Raw genomic sequence first — 14,257 nt, forward strand, 5'->3', positions numbered from 1 at the left:
TGTGGTGTTGAACTTGCCTGTGAAAATCAAAACTCGCATGTAAAAATCGCACCAAATACGCAGCGAGAATACACATACATTGACTTGATAGCAATCAGTATCGCTGTGGAGTTATGTGCGAGAAACTCTCAGCGATAAATACGCAGCAAGTCTGTACGTGTGAACCGACCCTTACACACGGGACACACAGACCAGCTTCATGTGAAGCCAAGTAGCCTATCGGTATGTTCTTGGAGAATGGAAAGAAGCGTATATTAAGTCTATACCAATGCTGTCCGTGGGCAGATATCAAGCCAGAACCCCAGCTATAATGCTAAGCACAGAGCCACGTTTAGGCTATGTTCCCACTACGTAGTAACACAGGCCGTTCTTTAACGGAAAAGTCCAGCAAAATTATTTATTAAAGTTTTGTATTGCCCCCCAAAAGTTATAAGAATTTCCCGTAATAAATGTATATTGGTAAGTTGTATAAAGTGCTTTTCTCCCTGCACTTACTACTGTACCAAGGCTTCACTTCCTGGATAACATGGTGATGTCACGACCCGGAGCTGTGCAGGCTGTGGCTGCTGGAGAGGATGATAGCAGGGGGACACTAAGGGACACAGGGCACTTGAGGGACACTGGGCATCCCTCTGCCATCATCTTCTCCAGCAGCCACAACTCGCACAGCTCTGGGAGTCGGTTCGTGACATCACCATGTTATCCAGGAAGTGACATCATCATGTTATCCAGGAAGTGACATCACCATGTTATCCAGGAAGTGACATCGCCATGTTATCCAGGAAGTGACATCACCATGTTATCCAGGAAGTGAAGCCTTGATGTAGGGAAAAAAACACTTTATAAGAATTTCCCGTAATAAGTGTATATTGGTAATTTGTATAACTTTTAGGGGGCAATACAATACTTTAATTAAAAAAAAAATTCACCGGACTTCTCCTTTAACCCCTTAAGGACAGAGCCTGAAATGGCCTTAATGACAGAGACAAATTTTATGAATATGACCAGTGTCACTTTATTCATTAATAACTTCGGGATGCTTTTACCTATCCGGCTGATTCTGAGATTGTTTTCTCGTGACATATTGTACTTTACATTTCTGGTAAATTGGAGTCGATAATCATAACAAATCTTTATGAAAAAAACCCAAATAATGTGAAAAAATGTGAAAAACTGCATTTTTCCAACTTTGAAACTTTTTTGCGTATACAGAAAGTGGTTATACCACATAAATTATATATTAAATAGCATTAGCAACATGTCTACTTTATGTTGGCGGCATTTATTAAACGATCTTTAATTTTTTTTAGACAATAGGAAGCTTAAAACATTAGCAGCAAATTTCCAAATTTTCAGTAAAATTTCAAAATCAGATATTTTTAGGGACCTGTTCAGGTTCAAAGTGTATTTGAGGGGCCTGTATGTTAGAAAGCCCCACAAAGCACCCCATTTCAGAAACTGCACCCCCCACACTCTGCAAAAGCATATCCAGAAAGTGTTTTAACCCTTTAGGGGAGTCACAGAAATAAAAGCTAAGTGTGTAAGAAATTTGAAAATTTTAATTTTCTGTGCAGAGATTTTATTGTAATCCAATATTTTTCATAATTATAAACCTATTACCAGAGAAATGCACCCTAATAATTATTGCCCCGTTTCTGCAGTTTACAGAAATACCCCATATGTGGCCCTATTGCGCTATTTGACGCAACCACAAGCCTCAGATACAAAGGAGCGCCTAGTGAATTTCAACGCCTCCGTTATATTTGGTCATTTCTGACTGTACCACTTCAGGTTGGCAGAGGCTCTGGGGTGCCAAAACCTAAAAAACACCCCTAAAGGGACACCATTTAGAAAACTAGACCCCTCAAGGAATGTAACAAGGGGTGCGGTGAGCATTTGGACCCCACAGGTGCTTCACAGATTTTCCGAACAATATGGCGTGAAAAAAGAAAAATTTATTTTTTACACTAAACCGTTGTTCTAGCCTTCAATTTTTCATTTTCTTAAAGGGATAAGAGGAAAAAAAAGACACAAAATGTGTAGCGCAGTTTCTCCCGAGTACGGAAATACCCCACATGTGGCGATAAAGTGCCAAGGGGGCGCAGGACGAGCCTCCAAAGGGAAGGAGCACCAATTGGCTTTTGGAAGCTGAATTTCACTGGAAAGGATTTCAAGGGCCATGTCGCATTTACAGAGCCCTCGTGCTGCCAAGACACTGGAAACCCCCCACAAGTGATTCCATTCTGGAAACTACACCCCTCAAGGAATCTAACAAGGGGTTCAGTGAGCATATGGACCCCACTGGTGACGGGCACAAATGTGGAACAATGTGACGTGAAAGGGAAAAATTTCATTTTTTCACTTTCATGGCACAAATGTGCCCGTCATCAAGGGGTTCATATCCTCACTGCACCCCTTGTTAGATTCCCTGAGGGGTGTAGTTTCCAGAATGGGGTCACTTGTGGGGGGTTTCCAGTGTTTTGGCAGCACGAGGGCTCTGTAAATGCGACATGGCGTTCATCATCCATTCTAGCCAAATCCAACCTCCAAAATCCAAATGGCGCTCCTTCCCTTCGGAGGCTTGCCCTGCGCCCACATGGCGCTTTATGTCCACATGTGGGGTATTTACGGACTCGGGGGAAATTGCTCTACACATATTGTGTGTTTTTTTCTCTTTTAACCCCTTGTGAAAATGATAAATTCAAGGCTAAACCAACATTATAGTGTAAAAAATGTAATATTTCATTTTCACGCCACATTGTTCCACATTTGTGTCCGTCACCAGTGGGGTCCATATGCTCACTACACCCCTTGTTACATTCCTTGAGGGGTGCAGTTTCCATAATGGGGTCACTTGTGGGGGGTTTCAACTGTCTTGGCAACACAGAGGCCTTTTGAATGCAACATGGCCCCTCAAAATCCATTCCATCCAAATCCAGCCTTCAAAAACGAAATGGCGCTCCTTCCCTTCGGAGGCTTGCCCTGCGCCCACATGGCGCTTTATGTCCACATGTGGGGTATTTACGGACTCGGGGGAAATTGCTCTACACATATTGTGTGTTTTTTTCTCTTTTAACCCCTTGTGAAAATGATAAATTCAAGGCTAAACCAACATTATAGTGTAAAAAATGTAATATTTCATTTTCACGCCACATTGTTCCACATTTGTGCCCGTCACCAGTGGGGTCCATATGCTCACTACACCCCTTGTTACATTCCTTGAGGGGTGTAGTTTCCATAATGGGGTCACTTGTGGGGGGGGTTCAACTGTCTTGGCAACACAGAGGCCTTTTGAATGCAACATGGCCCCTTAAAATCCATTCCATCCAAATCCAGCCTTCAAAAACCAAATGGCGCTCCTTCCCTTCGGAGGCTTACCCTGCAACCGCATGGCGCTTTATGTCCACATGTGGGGTATTTCCGTACTCAGGGGAAATTGCTCTACACATTTAGTGTTTTTTTTTATCTTTTAGCCCCTTGTGAAAATGAAAAAATCATGACAAGATTAATGATTTAGAGTAAAAATTTTACAAAAATTACACTAAATGTTGGTCTAGCCTTGATTTTTTCCATTTCCACAAGGGGTTAAAAAAGAAAATGAACACAAAACGTGTAGGGTAGTGTCCCCTGAGTACGAAAATACCCCACATGTGGACATAATGTGCCATATGGGCACAGGGCAAGCCACCAAAGGGACAGAGCGCCATTTAGAGGCTGGAATGGAGGATGGAGGCCATGTCGCAATTACAAAGCTCCTGTGCTGCCAGGTCAGTAGAAACCCCCGACAAGTGACCCCATTCTGGAAACTACACCCCATAAGGAATCTAACAAGGGGTGCAGTGAGCATATGGACCCCACTGGTGACAGGCACTTACGTAAAACATGTGCCGAGAAAATAAAAAATACAATTTTTTTCATTTTCACGTCCCAAATGTGGCCGTCACCAGGGGGCCATATCCCCGCTGCCCCCCTTGTTAGATTCCTTATGGGGTGTAGTTTCCAGAATGGGGTCACTTGTGGGGGGTTTCTACTGTCCTGGCAGCACAGAGGCTTTGTAATTGCATCATGGCATCCTCTAATGGGAATGGCGGCCATACCTATTTAGCTGGGGAAAAGGGACAATTCTAATTTATTTGGGGGTATTAGGCCAATTATTAGTTTATAAGGTTGGAAATGACAGGTGTCCATCAAATTCTATCTGTGTTGATCTAGAGGAAGGCAAAAACCCTCGTAAGGCAGACGACAGTAGCCTCATCACAGGGGAAAAATTCCTTCCCGACTCCATAATGGCGATCAGAATAATCCCTGGACCAACGTGACCCCTGAAATAGGAATAAGGGACAGAATTTAGATAATGTAGAACTCCAGTGACGTGTGGTGCGCCTTGGAGCGATCCGGTATGCAGAGGCCGGGGGATCAGGACAGGTGGCACACTGGTAAATGTTGTCCTTCCTGATCCCCCTGTTACCCCACACTCTGCACTTCTTCTGGGGTCTCCTGTTCTCCAGTGTGGGGGACGTCACCTGGAAAATGTTGTCCTGGTGCGATACGGGGTCCCTCATATCCAGAAGCGCAGGGTCCGCTCCATGGCTGCTAAATATTAGGGCTCTATTACTACTTCTGATATGTTCGGATCGTGCCGCAAGCTACAGGGCAGCGAGGGACCGGAAGAGGGGGTGCTGGTATAAAAGTTATCCCCGTACAGGTGGTGACCTTTATCCAGCAGTGGGAAGATCAGTTCCCGGACGACCTTCCCACTAACTCCGAGGATGGGGGGGGGGGGGGGGGGAGGGGGGCATCTGGGGCTGGATTCGGGTGTCCCTTCATACACTCTAAGGGTATGTGCACACTGCGGAATCGCGACAGATAACCCTTCGTGCATTCCACAGTTGGCACCTGCCGGCGGAGTGATGCAGGCGCGCGTCTCCGTCTGTGTCATAGACTCCATTCTATGCACGGGCGGATTCCGCTCTCCGTCCAACGTGTTCATTCTTTGGACGGACGACGGAATCCGCCCATGCATAACATGGAGTCTTTGACACGGGTGGAGACGCGCGCCCGCATCAGTCCGCCGGCGGGTGCCAGCTGCGGAATGCACAAAGGGTTATCCTTCGCCATTCCGCAGTGTGCACGTACCCCAAATCTGTAAGTGTACCCTGAGGTACTCTCACAGAGTTAGTAGAATTTCACTCCATACCGCCATCTCTTATTGGGACGGTACTGGCGGAAAAGACGTGTCTGGGGGGCAGCGTACGCTACGCTACCCCCAGACACGTCACTGGATGATGAGGATGAATGGAGGAAAGAAGGATCCCCCCATTCATCCTTACTGGCTGTTTCGGTGTCGGAGGCAATAACGTATGCGTCCGATACCGAAAACACCCTGGGGGCCATCTTTATATGGGGACTAGTATATGGGGTATGTAGTGGTGTAGTGTCAAACTTTATTCAATGTAATGTAGTGTTTTTTACGTGTTTTTTTTACAGTAAGTATAAAAAAAAACCTACGCCAACAAAGGCGTTGCTGATAAATGCCGCACTTATGCGCGACACTTATAAGCAGACCGTGGCAGTAGATTACAGAAAAAAAACACCCTACGCCAAAAAGGAGGAGTTGCTGATTAGCAGCGCACTTTCGTGCGATGCTGATCAACACTCAGCGGCGATAGGGTGCGGAAAATAGAAAAAAAATAATTTGGAAAAAAAAAAAAAAAATTTCTATATTCTGAATATCCCTGTAGCTGCTGATAAGTGTATTACACATATCAGCCGCTAGGGGGCAGCAGAGCGCAAAATCCGGAAATTGACGAGGCTGGAGCCGAAAATAGCCGAGAGAAGACGACGGGGACCGCCGGAAAGACCCGAAGACCGAACGTAATGACGGAGGACGCCGCGAACCCGGAAGACGCCGATCAGGAGCCCGGGACAGGTGAGTAATGTACAAATACCTGCTCAGGACCCCTCCGCTACCTAGCGGAGGGGTCCAGGGCAGGTATTTATTATTTTGTGGGACTCTGATCGCCGTGCCACCGGCCCGATCGCCGTGAACGGCCGGCCGGCCGTTCACGGCGATCGGGCCGGTGGCACGGCGATCAACATTACTTTTTACAGTAATGGCGGTCGGCGCCGTCCTCGGACAGCACCGACCGCCATTTTTTTTCCGGGTCATCGGGTCACCGATGACCCGGAAAGGTTCCGATCGCCACTATTGGCTGATCTGAATTGATTAGCCAATAGCGGCGATCGTAAGCACGGGGGGTGTTAACCACCCCCCGTGCCGTGAAGCTATGATGGCCTGCTATGATTTATAGCAGGCCATCTTCCCCGACCGCTGTGTGTGAACACGCAGCGATCGGGGAAACATCGGGCGTAAATTTACGCCCTGATGCGCTAAGTACCAGGGCGCGAGGGCGTAAGTTTACGCCCGATGTCGTTAAGGGGTTAATGACTGGCTGTTTATGTATCTAATATTTATTTTTAACATGGTTTTTAAAACGCTGTAAAAAGTGTACAAAGGAAGCCCTCTAGACAAAGTTAAGTCCTATACAAACTTTGACACTTTGGCACTTTATACCGCAGTGTTGGGTTAGTGGATTCATAGGGCAGCAGATCTTCATGGAGCTCAGACTGTGGCTTTAGAGGTCAGGCAGGGACGTTCTCTGTAGTCTTGTAGCCCTTATTGCTGCATAATGTTAGCACTTGTTTGTACATTGTTAGCAGCATCATTATACATTGTATGATTTATATGGGATGTTTAGGTCTGAGAGAAATCCCCAGCAGACCATGTGTACGTAGATCTATCTATCTATCTATCTATCTATTTTTTATTTTTTTTTTTGTTATTGCCCTGTGCCCATCCAATGATTTTATACTGTTTCCCGCTTCTTTTAAATTGGTTTTATTGTCTTCTGCTTTGGAAATAATAGAGTTGAGCGGACCTCGAGCATGCTGAAGTTCATCCGAACCCGAGCATTAGAAGAATATGCCTATAGCCCATAGAGTGCTGTGGATGAAAGTAGGTTTCTTACCTTCATCCTTCGCACTGTTTCTGAGCTATTAACCTGCAGTTAGTTTCCTTTTATCCAGGATTAAAAAAGCTGCTTTCTTGCATAAAAACTGCCCTACACCTGTCCTCCAGTTGTGAAGCATTATACCTTGGCTACTTCAATGGATCTCAGCTGCAATACTGCACAAAAACAAGAGGACAAGAGTGGCGCTGTTTCTGGAAATAGGCATCTTGGTTTTCATAAACCCCCTTCCCAATGCTCCCAGGCTGCCCTCGCCAAGTAGTTGGGTCTCATTGTAAAGGGGGCATGGCTTATACCGCTGTGGCTTTTACAGTGTGGGAGAGTCCTGGCAGTGAAAGGGTTAGATTCCCACTTTCCATCTAGAATTATTACTAGTATTTGACTACAGTTGTATTGTTACATTCATCATCATTTATTGCTTTCTTACATGATTTAAATGTTTCTGTGGTGAAAGCATCCAGTGCAGAGAACTATATGGGAGGAAGGCGAGAAATGTCCCCAGAGAAGCCGGCTGCTCAGGGAAACCTGATTTACTGCTCTAATCTACTTAGCTGGGCTGTGTAATGGGGGCAGAAGCCTGGGCGCACAGGCTGCAGATCTGCTGCATGCTGTGTAATGGGGGCAGAAGCCTGGGCACACAGGGTGCAGATCTACTGCGTGCTGTGTAATGGGGGCAGAAGCCTGGGCGCACAGGCTGCAGATCTGCTGCATGCTGTGTAATGGGAGCAGAAGCCGGGGCGCACAGGCTGCAGATCTGCTGCGTGCTGTGCTGCACCGGCCGCAGTATAATCTGCTCTCACATTACAGGCTTTCCTGGGTTTTCCTTTCTCTTTTTAACTACCTATTGAAATAAAAATAAAAAATCTCTTTTCTGTATGTAACCAGTGAGGCCATACTCTGTTCCCTCCAGAAAGCTCAGGGTCAATATTCCACGTCACACTATCTACACTGTGTACATAATACCCGTCTCACTACAAAGGGTCACTTTTTTTTTAATTTTGATTTTCTTCATTTCTTGCAATTCTTCAGATCAGTTTGTGAGGATTTTGCACTCCATCTATCAGTAATACCAGCCAGGCTGATCACTTGCTTGGCTACATCAGTATGTGATGTAAAAAGGTCAGAGCCATATAACACATACCAGTGCGAGGACCTGGGTGATGTGCGTAGATTGTCTCCGTATCGCTGGTGTTGACAGTACTTGCACAGCTAACACAGACTGGCAGCTTTGTAGGTCACAATTGCTGCTTAGCAACAAACAACGTCACAGGTGCTAATGCCTGGCATCAGTCCTCATCTTTTCCCTGTCCTTTAGTGTAATATGACTAGGAATTTTGTAAATGCAGTGCCATGTGACGTTCACTGACAATGCCAGACTGTGTGACACGCTGGATCTATTCATATATCATATCCTCTAGTGTTAATTTTAAAGGGAATGCATCATCAGAAAATAACATTAAAAACTTTTTTTTATGTAAACATATATCCAAAAGAAAAACAACCCCCTCAAAAAAAAAAAAAAAAAATTAAAAAAAATTCTACACTAACTAGAGGAGTCACAGTACTTTATGATTCATGTAACTAGTCTGATCTTTACAAGGCCTCCATCTGTGAGCTCCCCCTGTCCGCACCTCAAACAGCAGTCTTATATTTCTGCTGGAACTCCCTACCCTGACAAATCCGGCTCTCACCTACTATCAAGGCCTTCAAAAGCAACTTAAAAACTCAGCTCTTCAGTATGGCTTACAGCCTACAGTAACCCTACTGGCACTGTGCTGCTCAATGCACGGCTGCTTCCCAAACACCTTATCGCTTATCTGTATGTTTGAAGGGAGAGAATGGAACTGAGCCCTGTCCATACACTGTAGGGGCCTGCTCTTATCTACAGCTGACACCCACTGCTAGTGTCTGCTGTCAGCGGTCACACCCATGGCGGCCGTTAAGCTATTTGAATGTCATTGTCAGAAATTCCGCACATAGTTACAAGTATAGTGGATTGGGTTAGACGAAATTAACATTGCCATTCTCTTCCCATTTTTTTAAAATAAAAAAAGTAAAAAAAAAAGTTTGGTATGTGGATTTCTGAACTATTTAAATATAGTTTTATGAATCCCGCACTGTACTTTTTACACTGCACATCTACTCTTTAAAGGGAACCTGTCACCGCCCCCCCCCCCCCCCCGTTTCGGGGTGAAGGCTGCCCGACCCCCCGCTAGAGACCGTTATACTTAGCCCTTCTCTCAAAGTCCTGTCCCTGGAGCCGGTCCCAGGACTGAGAAATCCTTGTCGGAAGCTTGGCACGCGCGCTCCTGAGATGATTCTGACGCCTATAGAGAATGAATGGAGCCATTCATTCTTTATGGGCGTCGGACTCATCTTAGGAGCGCGCACGCCGGGCTTCTGACAGGGATATCTCAGTCCTGGGACCGGCTCCAGGCACGGGACTTGGAGAGAAGGGGTAAGTATAAGGGTCTTTAGCAGGGGGTCGGGCGGCCTTCACCCCGGCACGGGGGGTGACAGGTCTCCTTTGAAAATATACAGAAATTAAATATATTGTTACTCTTTTTCAGATCCATTCATTGTATGTATGTTTTGTTTATTTGTAATGTACCATTTTTAAATAACTGTTTTCTTCTCTCAACAGCCACAAGGAATAGGAAGGCCGAGTGTGTATCATGCTGTTGTGGTCATCTTCCTAGAATTCTTTGCCTGGGGCCTCTTAACAACCCCAATGCTAGTAGTGAGTATTACCTATTATTTGTTCTGTCGCTCACAACGTGCCCTTGTGCATCTTCACACTGAGCTTTTCGTAAGGTTTTGTTTGAGCAGGGAAATCCGTATGTAAATTCAATGTTGTATTTTGTGGGTTTTAGAAGCAAATTTTTAGAAACAATATGGGGGGGATATGTACTCGACTCTTAAAGAGACTCTGTCATTAGGTTTATGCTGTCCTATCTCAGAGGAACATAAACTAGTGACAGAGAAGCTGAACAGAATGATGTATCACTAACATTGTTCTGTGCAGAGATTCAGAGAGATCCTCCTGTATAACATGGACAATAAGTAGTCCTCTCCATTATGTGCGTGAGCTCAGTAGTCCTGGATATTCATTAGAAGCAGAAAACTCCAGCCACAAGATGCTTATTGGCAGTTATCAATCCATGCTGTGTATAGGCGGTCAATTATCAATCAGCAGCTGGAGGGTGGGAGGGGTGTGGCAAGAATCTCATTCTTCTGCATATTAGGAGAACGGCTGAACAAAATTGTTAGTAATACACCGATCTTTTCGCATTTCTGTCACTAGTTTATCCTGCCTTCATTTAAGGCAACATAATCCTAGTGACAGATTCCCATTAAAAAACCCTCTGTCACAAAAAAACTTTTGATGAGTCAAAAGTTTTGATTGGTGCGATGACAAGACGTCTGCATAAGGTAAGCCTATGGGGCACGTCCTTTCTCACGTCCTTTCTCACGTTACCATTAGTAGCCACAGTGCCATAAAGGCTACAGGGTAAGTTCCAGCGCTGGTATAATATAACACTGTTATATGTTATGTTAAATGAGATCAGACTCTTGGTAACGTCAGAGTATCCAAGTGACGTCCTGGGAGGGGCTCCTGCTAAAAATCTAAAGTCGACCGAGAGAAACACGATAGTACCACATAACCTTCTGCATGCTGTGTGTTTATAAGAAATACACATAGGGAAACATTATCACATTACCAGCATGCATACGATGTAGAAAACTCTTCGGTAAAGCTTTAGATTTTCAGGAAACTAGGAAAGCTGAGTTATACACTCACAGATAGTATACAAAGGTGCGTTTAACTGACCAGGTACACCTGGCCCTGCTCTGCTTCTTTCACTGACCCCCTAAGCCCAGTGCATCTGTATCATTGCTCTGATCCTGTGTTTGATTTTATTGGCTTCTCGTAAGACATATAGGTATGATAGATACAATATCTAGAAGCTGTAGGCTTCATATCCGTGTTTGCTGTCTCCTGCAGGTACTACATGAAACCTTTCCCCAGCATACCTTTCTTATGAACGGTCTCATTCAAGGAGTAAAGGTAAGAGGACCTCTAACCTTAATATTTCTTTATGTATCAGGTTAGCATACTGTACGTAAGGGAAGTTAAGACGTCATGGCTTTAGCAGAGTGGAATGTTTCTCTAGGGAATCATCAGTCTTTGTCATAAAGTAGTTAAAGTTGACAGAGCATTTGGGTAAATAGTTGGCATGTTTCAGTTCTAACAGTCTGGTAGTCACATGCAAAGGCTTGACGTTTTTCTGACCTTTTTGTTTTCTCTGAATCCTTGCCAAAGGCGCATAAATGTTTTCTTTGATATCTTTCAAAAAAAAAAAAAAAAGGGCTGCTCCTCTTTACAGACTTACAGAAAAAATTCTCTGTGTCTTCTGAATATGTTCATGAAGACAAGCTTTCTAGTAGCTAAGAGGGTTGTGATTATTTACAGAGGTACTGCACACAGGGAAAGGGGAGCCAACAGACTGCTGTCCCAATAATACATAATGCAAATTCTAGTATACTCACATAGTACACCTGTGTTAAACACATCCACTTATGGACAATGGAAGTTTATTGTAAGACAAATACTTTTTAAGGGTGTGTTCACATGTTCAGGATACGCAGCAGATCTGCATAAAATTTGATGGTGCAGATTTGAATCCGCAGCAGATCCGATGGCCCAGATTTGATTTGATTTGCTTTCAATCTGCGCCATCAAATCTGCTGCAAATCCTGTACGTGTGAACGCACACTTAAAGGGTAACTCCAGGCCGAAAGCGCTTACAGGCGACGCAATTCGGCGGAATTTATCCCGCGTGAATTCCGTAGTCTGAACCCACCCTGAGACAGCAATGGAAAAAAACTACTTTTTTTCCCCTCAGTCTCTTGTTCTCTATGGAAACATGACAGCTGGTTAAATTCTTCTGACTTGCTATTAGTTTCCTTTTTAAAGGGGTTTACAGAAATAAAAGATTTTAGGTGTTTCCCTCCAAAAACAGTGCCACACATTTTCATATAATGTGTCTGGTATAATCATTTAGTTGCAATGTTACATATCCTGTGGACAGGTGTGGCACTGTATTTTTTTTGGGGTAAAAAGGCAATATGACTTAACTAGAGATGAGCGAACCGGGTTCGGGTTCGAGTCGTTCTGAACCCGAACGATCGGCATTTGATTAGTGGCGGCTGCTGAACTTGGATAAAGCTCTAAGGTTGTCTGGAAAACATTGATACAGCCAATGACTATATCCATGTTTTCCACATAGCCTTAGGGCTTTATCCAACTTCAGCAGCCACCGCTAATCAAATGCCGAAAGTTCGGGTTCGGATGGACTCGAGCATGCTGGAGGTATGCTCATCTAACCCTGTGCAACCACTTTGTGTGTCCATTAAGGTAGGCACTGATTTAGTCTGCGGCAAGGCAAGCCTTAGCTTTTTGTGATATAGTGTGTCGTAGAGGGCCTAAATAACTTTGTCATAAAGCTTCTAAATACCAATAACCTATTCATTGGAGCTATTGTAATACTGACCTTTCATAGATTCAGGCTTGAAGTGTGTGATCAGGTGGTGTTAAAGGGTTTTCAGGTATCCCCATCAAACCCACCAGAGCTGTGGAACCGGCATATATGGTAAAAATAAAAAGCCTGATAGTTGTGAAATCTGATATCTTTATGTGGGGGGAAAAAAGTGCAATTTTTGCAGCCAAGTGTGTATTTACTCCAATAGGGCCCTCCATAATTCTGCCTGTCCTATTTCTTTAATGGGATTTCTTTTGCGCCTCTCCTCTCCTCCCCAAGAATGAGCGACTCCGCTTGTAAATTCGGCCTCTTTTACTCAGTGTACAAGGGGCCATAGGGAGATGGCTGTCAATTATAGGGGAGAGCCTGCAGCTCATGACTATACCAGACTCTGCTGATGGACTTTCTGCTTAGCCAGTCAGTGACTTGGGCGGAATGCCTCTCCAGTCACTGATTGGCTGAGCAGGCTGCCCATCAGCTGGGTTGTGACATTGGCAGCACAGGAAATCCTGGAGCCTGGCAGGGGTCCCGTAGCTGGTCAGATGGCCGTTTGTTGTTTTCCCCCTTTCCTTGCCATTTAAAAAAAAAAAAAAAAAAAAAAAAAAAAAGCTTGAGGCTGGACTTCTCCTTTAACTAAATATAGCAATCATCCCATCATGATTGACAACTCATAATATACCCCTTCCAAAAAGAACTTAAATTGTAGTCCCACTATTAGGCTATGTTCACACGCTGTGCAAACAACGGCCGTTCCGCCGTTAACTGCCATTATTTAACACTACATATGGACAAAATTATTGGTCATAATGATCAATCGAGGCGTAGGTAGTGTCAAACAATGGCCGTTCAGGGCGAACTGGCCGTTGTTTGCACAGAGTGTGAACATAGCCTTAAAAAGTCCAAAGCATTGCCTTAATTAGACGTTACCATGTCTTAAAGGAGATCTGTCACCCCCCGTGACGGGGTGACAGGCTCCCGACCCCCCGTTACAGCCCCCTATACTCACCTGATTCCGCATGGTCCCGCTTCCTGATCTGGTCGGGTCACGGAGATATGAGCACCCGAAGCCCGGCGCGCGCGCTCACAGGAGAGGAGAATGGATGGGGAGTCCGATGCTCCGTCATTCTCTATGGGCATCTGACTCTCCTGTGAGCGCGCATGACGGGCTTCGGGCGATCATATCTCCGTGACCCGACCGGATCAGGAAGCGGGATCAGGTGAGTATAGGGGGCAGTAACGGTGGTCGGGAGCCTGTCACCCCGGCACAGGGGGTGACAGGTCCTCTTTAAGTTATCTTAGTTGATCTCCGCTAGCACGTCAGTAATAACGCTGTGTAATCTCCTCCTCCCACTATTACATTTAATTATATAGCATATGTAGACTTTCTCTCCTCAATCCAAGTTCCTGTTGTTGGCAGCTATTTCATATTAGCTCATACTCATTCCTGGGTCAGGATGAAGAGCAGCAGTATAATCACCCCGATGGGCTGTCATGTTAGAGCTTTTCTTACTAAGGGTCTCCATTCTCTGCTCCTTCTCTAATTGACTCCTGTTCCCAACCTCTTGCCATTTTTCATTATTTTCCTATATTTTATCTCTCCTCTACTTCCAGCCACAACAATGATTATAGATAGATGTTTTGTGAATCTTGCCTCCAATATTCACAATTGTCTTCTACGCTTAATAC

At 44.9% G+C, this 14,257-nt stretch overlaps 1 protein-coding gene across 1 annotated transcript in view; it reads left to right on the forward strand.

Annotated features, from left to right (window-relative positions):
- Positions 1 to 14,257, forward strand: part of LOC138785604 (hippocampus abundant transcript 1 protein-like) — a 54,582-nt gene that overhangs the window by 14,021 nt on the left and 26,304 nt on the right. Inside the window, exons 2-3 of the mRNA XM_069961708.1 lie at positions 9,673 to 9,768; positions 11,035 to 11,097. Coding sequence (XP_069817809.1) covers positions 9,673 to 9,768; positions 11,035 to 11,097 — 159 coding nt within the window. The remainder of the gene's footprint in view (positions 1 to 9,672; positions 9,769 to 11,034; positions 11,098 to 14,257) is intronic.

The sequence above is a fragment of the Dendropsophus ebraccatus genome, chromosome 3 (genome assembly GCF_027789765.1).
Source record: "Dendropsophus ebraccatus isolate aDenEbr1 chromosome 3, aDenEbr1.pat, whole genome shotgun sequence".
NCBI lineage: Eukaryota > Metazoa > Chordata > Amphibia > Anura > Hylidae > Dendropsophus > Dendropsophus ebraccatus.